Genomic DNA, 19,594 nt, shown 5'->3' with positions numbered 1-19,594 from the left:
TGCCTCAAGAGTTTAAATACAGCTAGCTTTCTTAACACTAGAAACGCCGTTGGGGTCATCTTGACCTTTTTTCCAATTTTACGCGTTTTTTTTTTAATATACAGCTGAGATTCGAAGCTGATATTTTTTCACTTTTTCTAAAGTGTTTCCAAGTATACTAAGCCAAATTTCATATTTCTACGTTAATTATTTAAACAAATAATCGCAGATATACCTAAAACAGCCAATTGGGGTCATTTTGACCCTCATAAGAAAAACGACACTAGGAGCACTAGGCCATTCAAAACTTTGTACAGATGATTTGTGGAACAAGAATTGAGGATCACCTGTGTTCAAAGAAATAATGTCACGCAATCAGTTCCGTGAAATAATGCGGTATCTCAGATTCAATGTCCGAAGCACCAGAGCCGATCGTCTAGCCACTAACAAATTTGCTTTCGCTTCTGTAACAAGCTAATGGAGAACTTATTTATGCTATAATCCTGGAACAGAAATAACCGTTAATGAACAATTGTTGCAAGATGTAAACCTTGTAAATCAAGATGTAGATTTATTCAGTATATGGCGAATAAACCGGACAAGTTTGGCATCAAATTCTGGCTAGCAACTGATGTAAAATCCAAATATGTTTTGAGTGGTTATCCTTATTTGGGCAAGGATGAAGAACGACCAACTAATTTACAACTTGGGGAAAGTGCAGTTCTCAAATTACTGCAACCACATCTAAACTCCGGACTCAGTGTCACAACTGACAATTTTTTTTACTTCTGTGAAAGTTGCAGATGAACTTTCTGCGAAATAAACCACAATTGTGCGGACGATGCTTCTGAATAAGCGAGAATTCCCCCCCCCCATTGCTCGTGACACTTCTTCGGCACGATATTCAACTTTTGCACTGAAAAATGGAGACAAAACACTTACAATATATAGGTGCAAGAGCAGAAAGAATGTCGTGATTCTGAGCACGATGCACAATAATGCGTTTGTTGACGACAGCATAAAGAAAAAACCGAACACTGTCACTTACTACAACAGTACAAAATGTGGCGTTGATGTCGCAGATCAGATGCTGAAGAAATACAATACAAGTAGTGGAAGTCGCAGGCCTGTACATGTTTTTTACAACGTCCTTGACATTGCTGCTCTCGATGCTTGTATTTTATTGAAATAATCCTTGGGCACCTCTATTTCCTGTCGAGAATTTATTCTTGCACTCGTGAAAGAACTACGAGTTGGTGCACTACGCAATAGATGCCCCTCAATCGCTCAAATACAGACACTTAAACGAAAGAAATGTGCATTTTAAAGTTGCAAGGGCAAAACAAGACTTGTCAGCTGCGAGGGATGCCAGAAAACAATTTGTGGTAAATGTGTCATTGTCAAGCGTTCATATTGTATCACCTGCGATAATGTATAACAAACTTTGGAAAACATTACGTGTTTATTCCCAATTTATGTTTTTGTAAATTTTTGCATATGTTCCATTTTCCTCTTTTTGCATTTGTATCTTGTTTGTTTTTCAAAGATTTTGTTTTTGTTTTTGTAATCTTACATTGAAAGATATGTGCTAATTTTCGCTAATTGCACGAAAAAATTCTAAAGTATAAAAAGTAAATAAAAACCTAAAACCTCTTTTATGTGGTCATTTCAGCATCATTTCAATCATTTACTGTGTTTACTTGTATTTCTTATGAGGGTCAAATTGACCCCCAATGGCGGTTTCCGGTTAGTCTGAAATTCGGCTGTTCTAGTATTAAGAACTAAATTGCTTCTTTACAATAGTCTAATAAGATCCGTCTTGACTTATGCATCACAGATTTGGGCAATGACTACCATTTATGTAATGAAGCTCTGGAAAGTTTTGGGCGAAAGATTTTACGTTGCATTCTTCGTGGGATCCAAGTGAATGGATCATGGAGAATAATTTGGAACTCGAAAATTTACAAACAAGCCTGTGCTGTAAAATTCATCAAATTACAGAGACTTAAATGGGCTGTCAGCTGTCTACAAGGAATAGCGTTGCTGCAAAATGTTTGTGGCAAAGCCCATGGGAGATAGACCTCGGGCAGACCCTAGCTAAGATGGGTTGATTGTGTCGAGAAAGATAACATTTTAAAGGCTTACAGCTGGAAAACAGTCGCCGAAATTAGATTGGTGGAGGATTCAGACAGATTAATGAGACTATTTCGGATACTTATTAGCCGAGGAAGGCTAATAGTCTCGAATGGGTATTTTGCATCGAATGACTTAAATGCAGTGTACGACTTTTCAAATTGTTACCAGTAAACATTAACGCTTTGTATTATAAAGAAATTAAATAATGAAGAGTCTGTATCAATGCATACATGTTTTTCGCATTGTGAAAACACGATACCTAGAGCTATCCAATTTTGAGTAACAGTCCGGCACCGGAATATGGGAACTGCAAGCTCGAATCCTGAATTAGAGCATAATTACCCATTTCATATATTGTAAAATTAACAAATTTTCATTAAAAATTCAAAGATCTCACAGCGAGCAGCGACACACTGTAGGGAATAAAATATTTATATCCAGCGCTGCGAGACTATCCGAAATTCTAAGCACATCCTTTCGAAACGTATATGTATGTGCAATTGAAAAAATACCTCTTTGGGCGTAATATAAAATCTGAAAGCTCAGACTTATTAATCTGCTAGTTGGCTAAGTGACAAAGCGGAGACTTTACGGCTACCAAAGGTTGGTAGGAATTGTGTTCACACTCCTAATAGGAGTCTATTACAGCAAAAATAGATAGACGAGGGCAATTACATAAATGATACCTTAGAGACTATGATCTTTTCCTAGTACACATTCATTTTGGTCTTGCATGTCAACTAAGCAAATAAAATTTAAGCAACAATTCCCTCAGAAACAATTTTCACATTCTATAAGCTGTTTATATATTGCGGCGTATGCTACTGGCTGAGAAAAATTTTAACATACCATTATTACCGCGCCTGTTGTGTATTCGTACGTTCTGTACAAGGAAATTTCTCCAGATGCTGTTTACGAAGTACGGGAATTGAAAATTATACTTACACACAGACGTCCAATTACATAATGTGCTGCCAATTTTATATATCGAATTATTGAGGATGTTTCTGAAACGATTTTTGAGAGTTGATATTTGGAGTTTAGAATATTTAGTCAAAAGAATAATATTCAACATATATGTAATGTAGTCAAGACTACGTACACTTTGCACAAATACATGAGACGGTTCTGCGTATTACTTTCCTGTAGGCCGATTAGCGAAAATTAACTTGAATTTTTCAGGTCTCGAAAGCATGACTCAAGATATGCAATAGATTTATGTATAGGAATCTACTAACATGGGTATTTTTCCGAAATTATTTCATTGACTCTACGACTAAATATGCCTGAATATTTGACAAAATGTGGTGAAAAACTTAATTAGAAATTTAAAAACTCATCTTGGCGTCCTCTTTTTTTCAGTTTGTGCCGAGATGTAATCGTTTGGCAAGAATCTTGATTTATAATAACCCATTTTCTTCCCCTTTTACACTCTAAAAAAACAAACTCGATAAAAAGTAAATCGTTCATTCTTTCAAAAGAATTTGACAAAGTTCGCAAAGAACAGTTGGGGTCCGTATAACAAATAAGCCAATATATATTTCAAAACGGGCGAATATATTAATTCACGTACATCTTCCGAATTTTTGAACAAAAACTATTTTTGCAGATCTACCTGGAAGTAAGTCTACTCTAAGGTGATAATACTTTAAAGGTACTGTGATTAAGTTCTCATAAAGGAAGGAGAAACAAGATTAATATGGAGAAGGATGTCTCGAGAGCTTAAGATGAATAAACTTCCGAATACGTTTTCAATAGTTGTCAAGTTGAATTGTTTTAAAAATATTAACCTGTTGTCATTGTTTCAAACGCAGAATCGAGAGCCATAGAGCTCGCACGTAAAATGTAGCGATATTGGAATTTTTTGAAAAAAAAGATTTAGGTTTCTCTTGTGGATTGTATGTAGCCTTTTATTTTGAGACGTTTAATAAAATTTCCATGCGGTGTCCCATCATTTGAGTTCAACACCACACCGTTGAAGCATTAACATCAACACCACAAATTCAAAACGTTTTTCGAAAAATTTAAAAATTACCAACACAAATTTCTTAAATAAATCAAATTATCTTCGAATTTTACTTTGATTGAACGTAAATTTCGAACTAAAAAAGGAATCAATTAAGTTTAAAAATGTATACTAACCACTTAACATTCAGGAAGAAAAATTTAAAAGTACTCGCGAGATTTTTACAAATCTTGGCACTTATATAATTGGCATAGAGTCATAAAATCAGTATACTAAAAAAAATCTATGCCAGTCAAGAAAAAGGTCCGATTTTGTGTCAAAGTAACTGCAGGAACAATGCTATATATAAATCCAATACATCTCCCAAGTTGCCCTTTCTGGACATGAAAAATGCACAAATTAACTTTAATTCGGCGCGGCAGAACGGGAGATACACACCTCTCTCATTTCTTTGGAAGAGAGGCAGAATACAGTGTTAGATTTACATGATACGTCTATAGCTATGAACGAACACTTAAATTGTTCTAAAGAAAAATTAAGGCATCCAAATAGTAATGAGAACTTACGCGTTTGATTTTTACAAGGAATTTTATAGTAATTTAAAGTAGAAAAATGCTTTTGTTCTCTCATATGTACAATTTTAATATACGAAACTCAAGGAACTAAAAGCAGTTTACATGCCCTAAATGTATAACTAAATGATTGCTTATTAGTTTAAAGAACTACTTAAGATTGACGATCTTGGGCAAATTGCATGAACTCGAGAAATATGTAGGCGTGATTCCGCCAATTGTTTGAAAAGCGGTGGCTATTAAGGAGCACCAAGGAACGTCTTTTAGTGAAACATTAAGAGGAAAATCTACCGATAACGCCACCTAGCTGAAATTGTGAAGATACCGGTATGTTTCAACATGAGCTTTAATACTTAGTAAACAGCTACAGCTGAATAAGAAATAAGTCGCGTTATCCTATGAGACTGCAAGTTTATTCAGTTGAAGTTATGTGCAAAACCGATAAATGGGAATTACCAACTAACTGATATTTCCCATTTATTGAACCATTTATCGGATGGTCTTATTTTCCCATCTGCTAATCGAAAACTGGGAGTTACCAACATTTGATAAAAGTCTGTTGTAAAATTATTGTACAGAATATCTGCTACGCATGATACTTCATACTTTGCGATATACTGGCATTCAGCAGGATGTTATCTTCCTGCTCGCACCAGTTCTTTTATGGATTCCAAATAAAGCCTGGCTTTTGCCATTTCCGCATTGAGGCATGAGATGTAGATTGGGGGCAGGGATAAAATTATAAACCTTACCTCTTGATTAAGCTGGTATCCTTCTCACACGAGCGTTGCTGAGCGAATCTGAATAGATGTGGAAGGGGAGCTAACCAATTACTAAAGGAAGGAATTGAGAATATGTATATTTACAGTAAGCTTAGTTTCTATGATAACAGGACACATTAAATTGAGGATTGCGGGCAGCCTAAACAGCGGCCGCTAGACCAATCAGCTTGCGGTATCGGCTGTAGAATACATAGTTGCAGAGTATACTAAAATTGCGATAAGACGTTATGCATAAACGTAAAGTAAGTAAAATGACCACTTAAATTGTTCACAAAATAGTGTTCCATAAGGTGGATAACTACTCATGGATCGGGGCAGAAGAATTACACCTCCCCAATATTACAATATTATTCCTTAAATATAGAGTTGAATGCTAGAGTCATCTGCCTTCCAGGAAGGAAACAATTTATATTCACCTTGCATATGAAGAAACTTTAAAACGCCTTTGTAGCTATTCACTTCCTTTGAATTCAAGCCACAGTGAACTGAACTGTACCAAGTTTCGCGCCATAGACCATTTAATATCGCCAAAAACACTCCGGAGAGTTTCGTTTTTGATTCAGTCAAACTTCACGCATATTAACAGTTTCAGAAAAAGGGATGCCTTTGTGAAGGTTAAGGAAACCGATACATTTAAGTCATGTACCATGACAATCTCAAAACTCATTCAATTGGCAGACCAAGCCAATTCAAAAAGATGAACCGAGTGTTCACATTTCATATTCACTCGGCCATTTATTTGAGAATTCCGAACACAAAATGCAAGTACTACTAGCATGGGTCAGATACCTAAAGAAAAATTGAATTTTCTAATGAAAAACTCCATGATACTTTAATTGTAGAAACAAGGGAAAATTGCTATGGATATTCCTACAATATTTTCTCATTCGTTCGATATCAAGTACTCTCAACTGCTTTTTCAAAAATTAATCTATGATTTATCATAATTTCTTTACATACGCAAACAGATTTTAAAATTCAATATAAGAGTACGAAACATTTCGCGTTTCGTTTCTTGAATTGAAAGACAGAAAGAACGCTAATGATCATGCACTTCCGGATTCGTATACCAAAGTGCAAACAATTCATGCAGTTACGAACGATTTTAAAGGGATCTTTGGAATTTTTGGAATATGGTAACAGGTAGTTTGGCGACATTTTGGTAAGGCGATAAAGGTCACAAGCTAGTACTTTAGTAGTGTACATGGATAAAGTCAAGAGTGTGCGCAATGCCATTTTTGTGCGATTCTGGGATGTTTTCTCAAGTGAAAGTAGGTCGACGTGTACATGGATACCGTGTATGTGCAACTGTTAAAAACGCGGCAAGCAGTTTCTGCATTTTCTCCCAATTTCGCACCTAATCTTCGTCATGATTACGCACTTTTGTTCCATAAAAGTTCTAGCATAAGCGTAATTCGGCTAGCAGATTATAGGAAAAAATGCATTTACTTCGTGAAAAAATAGCGTCCAAACAAAAACTAGCATGTTGCTGTAGCAGGGTTGGTCGCCAAATTTTCGCCAAAAAATCGTTAAGTTACCATAATCCAAAGATTAACCTTTTAAAGCTCTTTTGGCAAATTGTAGCGTCAAGAAACTGAAAATGCACAGTTGTAAATCCCAAGCACTGTTATTAATGTAAATGCACCGTTATTAATTTGGCAAAATTCAAACGAAAAGTACATAAAACGCAAAGGCATGAGTAGGATACAAATTGAACGAAAGTTTGAGTTCACCAGTAACGAAAAAGATTGTCCAACATTAACACTTCACGGGAAGAATCAAACTCATTTGGGGCAGTAAACTATGATCCAGTACACGTGAATTATCCAACTCACGTGTACTAAAGGAAACAGGATCGTACTCACACTGCACACAGCAAGGTTGACGACAAAAATTCGCATGCAGATGAATTACTTGCGTTCTAACAGAGATTGCCTATTAAACAATCCGAAGTTTGCTTTCTCAAATACCAATTTTGAGATTTTGAGTTTAAAGAACCTAAGTTTGCAGGTCTGATTATGCTAATTCTTTAAAAAGGAATGGCGATCAAGGAAGACCGAGACAAAGCCAGTGAAGATAAGGAAGTTCTTTCGCTGAAACCCTCATAAATTTGATTTTTAAGGAAAGCATTCACCGATAACGTCCACTAGCTAAAAAAGTTAAAAATACGTTTTAAAAAGGAGGTTAATACTGAAATAAAGTTGCAGCTGAATATGAAGGCATTCGTATTATACTAAAAGTTTAACCTATTAAAGTTAAATGCAAAGCCATAAATATTTCTCCAAATAATTCCATCGCATAGGCTGCTTTCACTGGTTTATGGGGTTACGGCAAAGCCTCGAGGGTTATCTGTATAAGTGGAGAAATGCCTTCGTGGAGGACTTTCAGAAGGTGTGTGTATATAATTATGGCAAAGCTTCGATGGCTATCTGCCCAAGAGGAGGGATGCCTTCGTGGAGGACTTTCTAAAGGAAACTGGCTCGTATACACGTTACACATGACGAAAACGCCCATGCAGCCAGCCCGTTCGCGGGATTCGAACCTCGGACCGAACTACCAGTGTTCAGAGACTTTACCGCTCGGCCGCTGGTGGGCCATTTTCAGAAGGAAACTGGCTCGTATACACGTTAGACATGAGAACTACGAAAACGCTCATGCAGCTAGCCCGTTCGCGAGATTTGAACCTCGGATTTAACTACCAGTGTTCAGCGACTTTACCGCTCGGGGGCCTGCTTTAATGGTAAGTTTCAATAATAAAGACTTGGTGTAAGCATGCATTGACAGTTCCCCGATAAAAATTGGTTGCAGTAGTAAAATCAGAAGAAACAAAGTAAACATGCTCCTGGTAAGACTGATGAATTAACAAGATTATCATCTCCGAAAATAAGAAACTCCAACAAATATATACGGAATAACACGGGACGCATCTTGGCTTGGAAACAAATTGAAATATTAGAAGTTATTGTCTAAGGCGAACTAATTGTTTTTTACTCCATGTCAAGGAGAAAAGTTTTGAATACGGAATATTCACTAAGTGAATCTTTCAAATCGGCGTTTTGAACTCTATTTCTGCTTATTAATTACTTGAAACTAGATACACGACTGAGCAATAATGTTATTAGAAGTGTCAATTTTGAAATTACAGGGCTCAAATACATTATACGAAATGGTGTATTAAAAATACACACATTTCAAACGGTGGGTTGCAAGTCACAGAATCCAAGTGGAGCGTTAAATCGAAAGAGAAGGATATTTCGCGTGGACGAAGAAAGTTACAATTGTTGATACTTCACTGCGGAAGTCTAAAACGCTTACTTCTGCGCAAACTTTTCGTGATATCTTCGAAACCTGATTGAAGAATCGCTCGGGTTCCAAAAGGGGAGGAAGTGTTTAAACATCAAAAACCCATTTATTAAACATATATAGAACTTGTGGAAGGCCAAATTAAATATTTATCCGAGACCTTATCCTACTATGAAAAATCCAACACACTTCTTAATCTCATTCTCTTCTAAAAACCTTTGGTGAACCATTGTCAACGTTTTTATTCATTGTACACACCAGGACCAGCAGCGTATGGTGAAGGGGTTTCTTACTTCATTCTAAAGTATATGGTCTATAGATATCCAAATGAAAACTTGAAAGAAAATTGGGTTCAGTTCGAAGACAACTGAATTATCATTCATCGAGTTAAAACAATGCAGTTATTAACAATTAGAATATAAGGCAACCAGTAACTATACAAAACTCCTATATTGCAGTAATGTTACGTGTAATAAAAGGTATGGGTATAAATGTCGTCGCACATTTGGAATCTTAACTTGAAAGTGGACAACGAAATAAAACAGACTATTTGAAATTTTTGTAATTCTAGGGAGAAATCTTCAGACATGTCTAAACTTGGGTGTTGGTTGTATGACAATCTGTGGTAAAACAGAGGTCGTACAAATATTGATGTTAACGCTAAAGTGCAGAAATCGGTTAGCCTGGAGTTTAGGGTTATCCTTTAAAATGCGAAAGTTGTTTCATTTCGTAAAACGCAAATTACCTAGACAATCTGCACATTACCTACTACGCAGTTAGTAAAGTGAAAATAAGATCATTGCTGGGACAGCAAACTTTCCATTTTGTTTAAAACAAGCACCAATTACATTTCTAAATTCTTGATTGGGAAGGGTTTCAGAAATGTTACTGCAAATCTAAATGTACCACAAATACTAGTGCTGGTTGCAAAATCCAATTGCTAAGAAATTGGAAGTGTCACTAGTCTTTAGTTAGCACTAGTAAGCTAGCAATTTGCTCATGTTTATAAAATTCATTTCCTTAATGGTAATATTTTAAACCGCTTTATTCTTTGCGTCCTAGTTCGATGATAGATTGCATCAACTAATATTTTTGACCAATTGTATTAACTTCACTTCTTAGGTATGGCAAAAGAATTAAACAATATTATGTTAATTAAGCGTTCAGAAATGTTGCTGCTGTTCCACCAAAGATCTTATTTTCAGTTTAACGAGCGCCTAGTAGGTAACGTGCGGATCAGCGAGAGCCAAGTAGGTAATATGCAAAGTGGAGGGAGAGAAAGGAAATTCTAGATACAAACTTGTGAACTTTAACGACACGGAAGCCGTTAATGCGTACATTACGGCTGGATGAGTACATTACGTACATGTGCACGTTGACTTCCGCACTTTACCGGTAAAGTTTACGGAGTTTTACAGATTTTAAGCCCTAGGGAAAGAATTCTCTGTACTATATATTCGACCTTGAAACATTTATTGAAAATTATAATCGTTTAATACATTTGATTTCTGTCCAGCTTTCAGGTAATTACCGGAGTCTTAAGTAAAAATTGAGATTCATGTAAAATATTTAACTTCATGCAAGAAGTGTTTCCTGTAAGTTTATGTTTTGGGCTAGATTCATACGAGAAATTCAACATGCTCAATTATTTTAACAGAGATGGTTAATCTAAGCAGGGCACTTCAATTTCAACTCAACAAGAAAATTAGAATGAATTTAATACAGTCAATATCTAAATAGTTGTATCTCTTCTGAACCAAGTTTTAAAGCAGTTTAAACTAATAAAGCCTAAACCAAGTTTTAAACTTAACCATCCTGAACTACAAGTGGTAAAATTAGCTTACTGACACGACTGAAAAGCTAATAGCATAAACGTTTGATTCAACTGGTAATAAACGAAAAGTAAAGTGTTACTTAAAATTTAAATCAGAAAAGTTAAGTATAAACATTTCCATTGAGTATTTAATCGATTGGATTGGATTATTGTAATTTGGTACAAAACCTGTCAAGGTTATCTGCGCCAGACAAATGGTAACAATGCAATTAGTCATTTGTAAAAACTTCCAGCTTAGGTAAGAACAGAGATTACAGTCTATGATAAGAACTGATATCTTAAAAAACAGGTTAAAGTCTATTATAAAAGCCAATATCTTTTAAAAACAAACAAATTACGATGATGTGCTTTTCAAATTAAACTTCCTAAATCCATTTCTGAACAATTAAAATTGTTTTTGGCGAAAATAATTAAAACTCTGGCATTCCACCAAGATATGATGGACTGTCAGATCTGCATTGCAGTTTGGGCAGCTGGGATTCTCTTCCCTTCAGAATATACTCATGGGTCAGGCGACAATGGCCAATTCTCAGTCGAGTCAAGGACATCTTCCTTTCTATTAGCCATACATGGCCAGTATCCAATGATGGGTTTTACATTTCTCAGCTTGTTATATACTTTGTCATCCCATTGCTTCTGCCATTTGCTTAGGATTTTGCTTTTGACAAACACTTTGATGTCTGCTAGTGGAATCTGAAGCTTGTACATTGTGGTTGCAGTTTTAGCTGCAATATCCGCCAATTCATTCCCCTTAATGGCAACGTGTCCAGGGATCCCCGAATTTTTAAAGAATGATTCAACTTCAGGATTCTGATTGCAACTGGATGAGTACATTGAGCGTGATTTTTCAATGACGTTAAGGCACTCATGGAATCTGTAGATAATAAATTTTATGTACTTTTGTTTTGAAAGGTAAGTCAAAGCCAGATGGATTGCAGTAAGCTCAGAAGTAAGCACAGAGCAAACTGTATGTAATCGAACCCCTACCATTGTTTTTTCCGTGACGAAAGCAGCGCCAACATGATCCTGGGATTTTGATCCGTTTGTATATAGAGGGATGTATTTCCTATATTTGTTTCTATGTTGAAAAAATATCTGCTTGTAGATGATTTTACCACAGTGTACACTAAACTTTAGTGTAGCCTGAACTCTTGCAAGTTTGAACTATAGTGCAGACTGTACTTTCAGCGAACTCTAACTCCTGGCACCATAACTCGACATCCGGTACCAATAGCTTCATCTCTATGTTTAAGTGCTCACAGCACATTTGCAACCCCAAGGATACCAGCAATACACATATGACTCTATAAGTATTTATTACTCTTGTTTTTACTCTTTTATCTTACATATGTGTCTCTTCATATTTATCTTAATATCAATGCATCCTTATGTTCGTATCTGTTAGTATTTGTTTTTGCCTGTGTATGTATCTATTCTTGTATTTGTTTTGTATATTTTTATGTATCTGTTATTCCAACAGCCATGCACACCCACAAAGTTATTGTCACGCAACCATTGTCAAACAATAATCCTCAGCCCCTGTTTGGCCATGTATTGATCTTTAGATCTGTATTATAAATTCCGGAGGCAGCCTCACGGGGCCCCAGAGAGTTGTTATTCCTAGATAGGGGAGGGCGTGGGACACACGCTTGTTTACCTATGTTAAACAACAGCCGTCCCCGTTCTCCGTCACCTGTAGATGATTTCATTAGTTTGTGATTTACTCCAATGTCGAGAGTATTTAATCGAACATGTGCAGAAAGGTTAATTTGGATAGAAAAAGTTTGGATAAGTGATGCAGAAGACAATTGCTTTCAGACTTTACGAAATCAGCGATGAACTTTGGAAGGAGAAAATCTGCAGATTGTATTGCCGAGCAATGTAATATTGCATGAAGGGGTATTCCATAAAAAATGATGGAAGAACTTTATTTATCATACCTCAGTTTTAGAGGACATGGAATTGTTAATATACGAAGCCTACTCGTGCCTTTTTTAGACCATTTTGCTTTGCTGGGAAAATTCTAACGGTTTGAAATTTTTTTAACAGCAGCTGCATTTTTGAGTAAACATTATCGCCTGCTACTTCAGTTGTTTTCATGTAAAATGTCGCTTTTCAAGAAGCAATGGATGGAAGGCTATGTTTACGTTCTTTCCGAGGAAAATTATTCTTACTTATATTAAAAAAGTTGCGAAAGCAACAATGCTAGGTAATAATTGTCAACAGAGGAAAAACACGTATCCAAGGGAAAACTGAGCGTTTCGAATGTTGTAAAAGTAAGCTTTAATGTAAAAAAATAATCCACCAAGTAAAAGACAGTTGCAAAATCAATAAAATGCTCAGCATCAACTGTACACAAAGTGATTAATGCTGATTTGACTTTTAAAAGAGCGAAAAACTGAATGCGCCGTGAGAAACATTTATAAAGTCAAAAATAGAAAAGTGTCATAATACATGAATCTTGGGTGCACTTAAGACTAGCATAAGAGACCCATTTATTATCGCAGAAAGGAGAAACTTAAAATATGGTTCCAAAAAATCTAAAGAAAGTTTTTTTAAAGGCATTTACGATTGCTGCTACTTTTTCATTCAACGGCTAATCAAAACTCACGAGTGGAGAAAAATGTTAAGATCAACTCCACATGCTATCAAAAACCTTTTATTACAAAATTTCACATGGAAATAACTTTACACACAATTATTAATCAATAGATGTGCATCAAGACAAAAGAAGCAGCAACACAGCAAAATCCACCATTTCCTAGAAAAAGGGAACACTAAACGGGCATCAAGGGCATAGTTTACTCATATCCTTACTAAACATCCTGATCTATCACCTTTCCAAAAGATAATTAGAGTCCAAAAAGATACAACCTATCCATCTCCCGAGGTTTTGAAAAACTGTTCTAGTGAAATGGGATAAAATACCTCATCCGAAACTACAAAAGGCTTTACAGTCTTGGAAATTAATGTGTATAAATATAGTGCAGAATACGGGTTATCAAACAGAATATTTAAAACTTAAAATTTTTCGGCAAAATGTTTCTGTAATTACAATGAAAATCGTTTGAAAAATGTGCGAAGAGCCTGTGTAGGCATATTTCTTACCCAAGCTACCAACGCTTGCTTCACGTTAGTTTAACACTACGTTTTTGACAATTCTTGTGAAAACGTAATCGTAGAAAGTCTTCAAAACATCTTTCACACTTTGGCTCTTAGAGAGGCAGGGCTTAATTTTTAAGTTAGAAGTGCCGGGGCCCTACTAGACTGTCAGGGAAGAATCAAGATAATAAATAAAATGATTAAAAATTAAAATCAGTAATTAAACCAAAATAAAAAGGAAAGTAAGGAGACAAATAAAATTAGATAAAATTTTCAGACCTCGTCTTACTTCGTGCTCTAGCTGGAATTAAGATTCCACACAGAAGGTAAAAAGTAGTTCAGCTGATCTCCATCAGACGAAGCCCTGGTTACACGCATAATGGGCTATTTTACAGGGATGAGAAATACAATTTTGAAACAGAAAGATAAAACGATTAAAGCGTCACGAAGGATATCAAATTCTAGAAGCAGCTTCAAGCTACGGAAGGTCATTTTTACGCGAAAATGTAGCTTCCGAAATAAAGAGGAAAGAACAAGACTTTCTGATCGCGATGCCCCGTCGATACAATTCTAGCCGTCAAATAGAAAATCAACCCGAATAAAATTTGATAACATAACAAACGCAAGACCCTTGTGTACAAGTGACAGTAGGACCCCGCGTTTGGTTACATCGCTCAAGACGTCTACAGATCTCCAGTAGAAATTCATTAACGTGGCACACGCACGATCAGCATATAACTCAATTTTTTTTTAAGAATGAAAAATTTATTCAGTTAAATCCTTCGCCCTTTCTGGAGAATAAGTTTCACATGTGAGCGAGGGCTTTTCTTTGCTTAAAAGCCCCAACCTCTGAGGAAGGTTTGTGCCCGAGAGAAGAACAAGCTTACCATTCAGAAGTTGCAACAGATTTTTAAGGCGTATTTATTATTCCACTTATATGGGGATTTGTCTTAGTAGCGGAAATTTAGATCGTAAAAAGTAGAGATTGCTGCTTAAACCTTTCTGAAGCTTTTGCGCAAGTTGAGCAGTAGTTAAATGAGTGAGCTGGAGAGCATTATTTGGTTACAGCCGAAAACATCGAGGCAAAAACATCGCGGACGAAAACGTCGCGGAGAAAACAACGCAAGGCAAAAACGTCGTGCTACAAAACATCGTTGGAGAAAACATCGCAGTTCTAAAATATCGTATACAAAACACTGTCGTCGAAAATAAAGCGGCTCAAAAACTTCGCAGTTTAAAAACATATTCGTCGAAAATAGCGTGGTAAAAAATAAAGTATTTACAAATCATGGCATGACGATAACATCGCAGACATGCTTTTTTCAGGTTTTAATAATTATAAGTGGATATTCCCATAATGATTTGTGAGCGCAAGGTGTAAAGAAGGATAATTTTTATTTTCACATTTTTTTATTAAGTAATAAATTTTTGCTGAAAAAGTAAGAAGGAAACTTAAGCATAGAAAATTAAATGCAACTTATAGATTATACTTTTCATGAAAAATTACCAGTAAAAACTTTATAAAAAAGGATTTATTAATGGCCTTTGCTAGTTAACTATGTCGGTTTAAAATTATATTAAGTTCTTAAGTTGCATTAATTTTCTATGCCTAAGTTTCTTTTTTATTTTCTCAGGAAACGTTTATTAGTTAATAAAGAATATGAAAGTAAAAATTATCCTTTTCATCTTGCGCTCACAAATCATTGTGGAAATATCCATTTACAATTATTAAAGCCTGAACATAGACGTTATTGGAATTGTTATCGTCCTGCGATGATTTGTAGACCCTTTAATTTTTACCACGATATTTTCGACGACTATGTTTTTAAACTGCGAAGTTTTCGAATCGCTTTATTTTCGACGTCGATGTTTTTGTACCACGATGTTTTAGAACTGCGATGTTTTCTCTTTGCGATGTTCTCCAACGATGTTTTGTAGCACGACGTTTTTGACTTGCGTTGTTTTCTCCGCGACGTTTTCGTCGCGATGTTATCGGCGGACACCGCATTATTTACAGGAAGTGAAATTTACGAGTTAAGATTTTAACATTTATAGAAAACTAATTATATGTACATAATTTCAGACTTCTGTGTATGGCCGTGTTTTCAAATGGGTTTGGAATATATTTACCAACTATTGTGGATGTGAATTTTATTTTCAGGTGAAGGCTACATGATTGTCTATCCACATTCGGGGCTCATGGCATATTCCGGCTGTGTTCCATTTACATTCCAATTTGCAGTCTGTCATTATAAACACGCAGAAATTAATGTAAATTGATAGAAAAAATTTAGCAATTAACGGATTAAAATAAAATTTGTCCCTCGAAATTAGGGTTCACTTACAGAAAAACGCCGTAGCCTTTTCATTTAGGGAGCCGATGCGTTCCGGCTGAAGTTATGATTTCTCAAAAACTGAGAAGTACGAGATTCGAGTTCCGGTGTTCTCCAGCGGAATTTAAACTTTGTAGATGGGTGAAAAGTCCCGCTGTGTTGCCAAGATTTAATTCATCGCAAGATGGAGTACTTGCAATGAATTAAGTTTCCTTTAAAGTTGATAAAGTGGAATGTACCGACACGATTCAAATTTCTAGGTAGTACTTACTTTTCCGTCGATCAAGATGACCGGAACAGGAAATCGCCTCCTTACTCGACTGTACCGGCATTTGCCAAGCCACTCGAAATATTCATTATCGTCGAACCTCGAAGCGGGGGATCTGGAATAGAAAGACAAATTAATCAGTTGAAATTATAAGTCGAATACACACTAGAACTCAATATCCGAATGGCAGTTAGTGCTCATTTGAAATAACCAGATGTTTAAATTCTGCAAATAAAATGCGCATCATGATACAAGTGCAGGAAGCAAACTTAAGCACACAAATTGGAATGAATTAGCGTGATTAGATTGCGGCAAAGCACACGAGAACTAGCTGCCTTCGTGGAATGTTTTTAACATATCCGAGCAAGATGATTTAGCTCGATAACTGCAACGCACTCGAGGGCTACTTGTCTAGGAAGAGGAGGGAAGTCTTCATGGGCGACTTTCGAAGTCAAACTCGCTTGTAATGCTCACGCATAAGGATAACCACGAAAAAGCCCATGCAGCCAGCCTGTACGAGGGATTCGAACCTCTGACCGAACTACCAGTGTTCAGCGAGTCTATCGCTCGGGCTGGTGGGCCATATTCGAGCATAAAATAATTTCGAATAAACAAGCCAATAGTCTGTTCACAACTTATTCGTAAATCGATTAAATTTCTTTACCAAATTACGCAAGTGAAATTCCGGGATAAACTTATTTTACGAAAGACACATGTTGGGGCAAGTACATGCTGCGTTCAACCCCTTTTAAAATAAAGTACAACGCCTAACTATTCCAACATTTTTCACAGGATGCAGTAAAGTTATTATGCAACAGAGCTTTTGAAAAAATTTTCATGAGGTTAGGTTTGTTTTATTTAGATTATGGTAAAGGTCACTATGGCCATCAGCTTAAGGCAAGTGATGCCTTCGTGGAGCACTTTCAGGGACACTAGCCAATACACACGTTACACACCGCGAACACCACGAGAACTCCTATGCAGCCAGGAATCTTAATCCCATGCAGTCGGGTCGTAAATATCAGTGTTCAGTGACTTTACCGCTCGGCCGTTGTGTGCCCAAGAACTCCGTACGAGATTTTCAGGAAGTGAAACGCGGGCAAGATTATATAAATTTAACAGTAAAAATTCGCTCGTTATACTTTCAATCTAAATATATTCGGCTAATACCCAACCACTTTAAGGTCAATTGCTACGCGAATTTTGTTATATTAAGTTAATGAACACTTGCCCATTTATACACATTTTACAAGCAACTGCTTGTGCTTACAGATTGTTTTTGACGTTATTTGAACAGTTTGTACAGTACTTTTCGGTTACTATAAACAGTGTACATTTTCTATGAAATTAAACTAAGTATTTTATTTGCCTTAATACAGCTCATTTTACTGAATCAATGGAAATCATTCACATAGCCACTGAAGGAAATAAATTCTACTTTTACGGAATAAAAAGGAATATAGAGAATTTCATTTTATTCGCTCAAGTTATTAGTTTTCGCTTAGGTTAACAGAAGTAAAATGCCTTTTGAAGAAATAAAATTAAAGCTTATCTAATATATGGGACACTTGCGTTTAGATTTGATGAGAGTAATGGAAACACGTGAAACCCACACGAGTCTGGTTTATGTGATTACGACAAATCCTCGAGGGCTATCTGCCTAAAGAGAGGGATGCCGTACTGGAGGATTTTCCTAAGGAAACTGGCTAGTATACGTGTTACACATTGGGAAAATCACGAAAACTGCGCTCCCGTTCGCGAAAACTACCTCGGACCGAACTACCGGTGCTCAACGATTATACCGCTCGGGAACCCTAAACACAAAAATAAACACTACTTTCAAAAATCTATGCGGACAGCAATTTATGGAACAAGACTTTGAGACGTTTATGTATACACAACTTAAATGACTTTGAATACTTTCGGAAATAAGCCTATTCGGAATTCAGTTGAGCTTTTCCTTAGCTAGCATTTATTGCGTGAATATGAAACTAATCCTGTATTTTCAAGGTTAGCCTAGAATTATGTTCAAACGTACAAGGTTAAGCAATTCGCGTAGTAAATAATGTAGGTACATGTGCAAAAAGTTTCACAAGTTAAATAACCTCTTGGAAACTGAGAACATAGCTGGCTACGATGAATTTAGAATATTGGTACACCTTATTGAACGATGGAAATTTTTAGTATCGCGGTAAATTCAATTTAAATGCAATGAAAAGAGTAAAATAAGCCAAAGTGTGGCGAAAACTCAACTCTTAAGTTTCACATATCACTTGCAAAGTTTAAAGATAATTTCAGGTTAAGAACAAATTCCAGGATAACAAATTAACATTTACAGTATTTGGAAATAACTGTTATATATTTTTGTAAATAGTGGACAATCCAGATTCCCATAAGAAATTAAATTTCACAAGAAAGGTGTCTGAAATTGGCGATTTACGCTTGGTTATGTTAAGAACTTTTTGGATAGATTGGAAGTTATTCAATTTAAAATTACACGAATAACTTAGTATTTTGACATAGAAAGCGAGTTCAAGAGAGCCTAAGTAAGAAACTTCTTTCGAAAAGATTAATGCATGTTTAGGTAGTGAAGATTTTCTAAACAGGTTGTACGCACAAGATCTATGGAAAAATATTTCGTGAGAAGTTCTGGAAAGAAAGGAATTGCCAGCCGATAGTGATTTGGCAAAGCTTCGAGGGCTATCTGCTTATGGAGAGGGATGCCTTCATGGAGGACTTTCTAAGTAAAAGTCATTGGTATACGGGTTACACAAAAAAACCCCAGAAAACGCTCCTGCAATCAATTAGAAAATAAATGAAAGACATTTTCCTTTGCACCACAATACACGCCAAACGAGTTTCGCAGAAAGATAAGTTAGCGTTGAGTATTGACTACATTTAAACATATTCTGATCTCTTAACATGTTTACGTTAAATAAGTAACATCAGTAAAAAATTATATTGGGTCATTTTATTTTCTTCATTTATCGAAACAATCAAAGATTAGGTTTACGAAACTTACTACGGTCGAGAAAATCAGAAAGTTTACTTGCTCAAAGTGAGAACTTACCGCGAGCAGGTTTCTGAAATTTTTAGGCAGCGGGAAAGGATCTGAAATCCAGATTTCCTAAAACACTTGCCAACATTAACAATCTTTGTTAAAAGGGAAAGTTTCAAGAGAAACTCATTCAGCTATAAGTATATGGATGAACAAGGAATATTGATAAAAAGCAGCAAGGCTGAATACTTAACTCTCATTTTCGCCAAGCTGGCGATTCATCCGCAGTTGAAATTTAAGAGTACAAACTGCAGTTGCTGC

The 19,594-nt window shown here is 36.0% G+C and overlaps 1 protein-coding gene across 3 annotated transcripts in view; it reads right to left on the bottom strand.

Annotated features, from left to right (window-relative positions):
- The window catches only part of LOC118193521 (phosphatidylinositol-3,5-bisphosphate 3-phosphatase MTMR14-like), a 79,257-nt gene that overhangs the window by 54,493 nt on the left and 5,170 nt on the right, over positions 1–19,594 (bottom strand). For all 3 annotated transcript variants that reach the window (XM_085826708.1, XM_085826710.1, XM_085826709.1), the window contains exon 4: positions 16,279–16,390. In XM_085826708.1, the coding sequence (XP_085682834.1) occupies positions 16,279–16,390 (112 nt within the window). The remainder of the gene's footprint in view (positions 1–16,278; positions 16,391–19,594) is intronic.

Source organism: Stegodyphus dumicola, chromosome 11 (assembly GCF_044657685.1).
Source record: "Stegodyphus dumicola isolate Sdum_Otavi_A_Nest chromosome 11, ASM4465768v1".
NCBI classification, from domain to species: domain Eukaryota; kingdom Metazoa; phylum Arthropoda; class Arachnida; order Araneae; family Eresidae; genus Stegodyphus; species Stegodyphus dumicola.
This window is presented reverse-complemented; position numbering and strand designations above follow the sequence as displayed.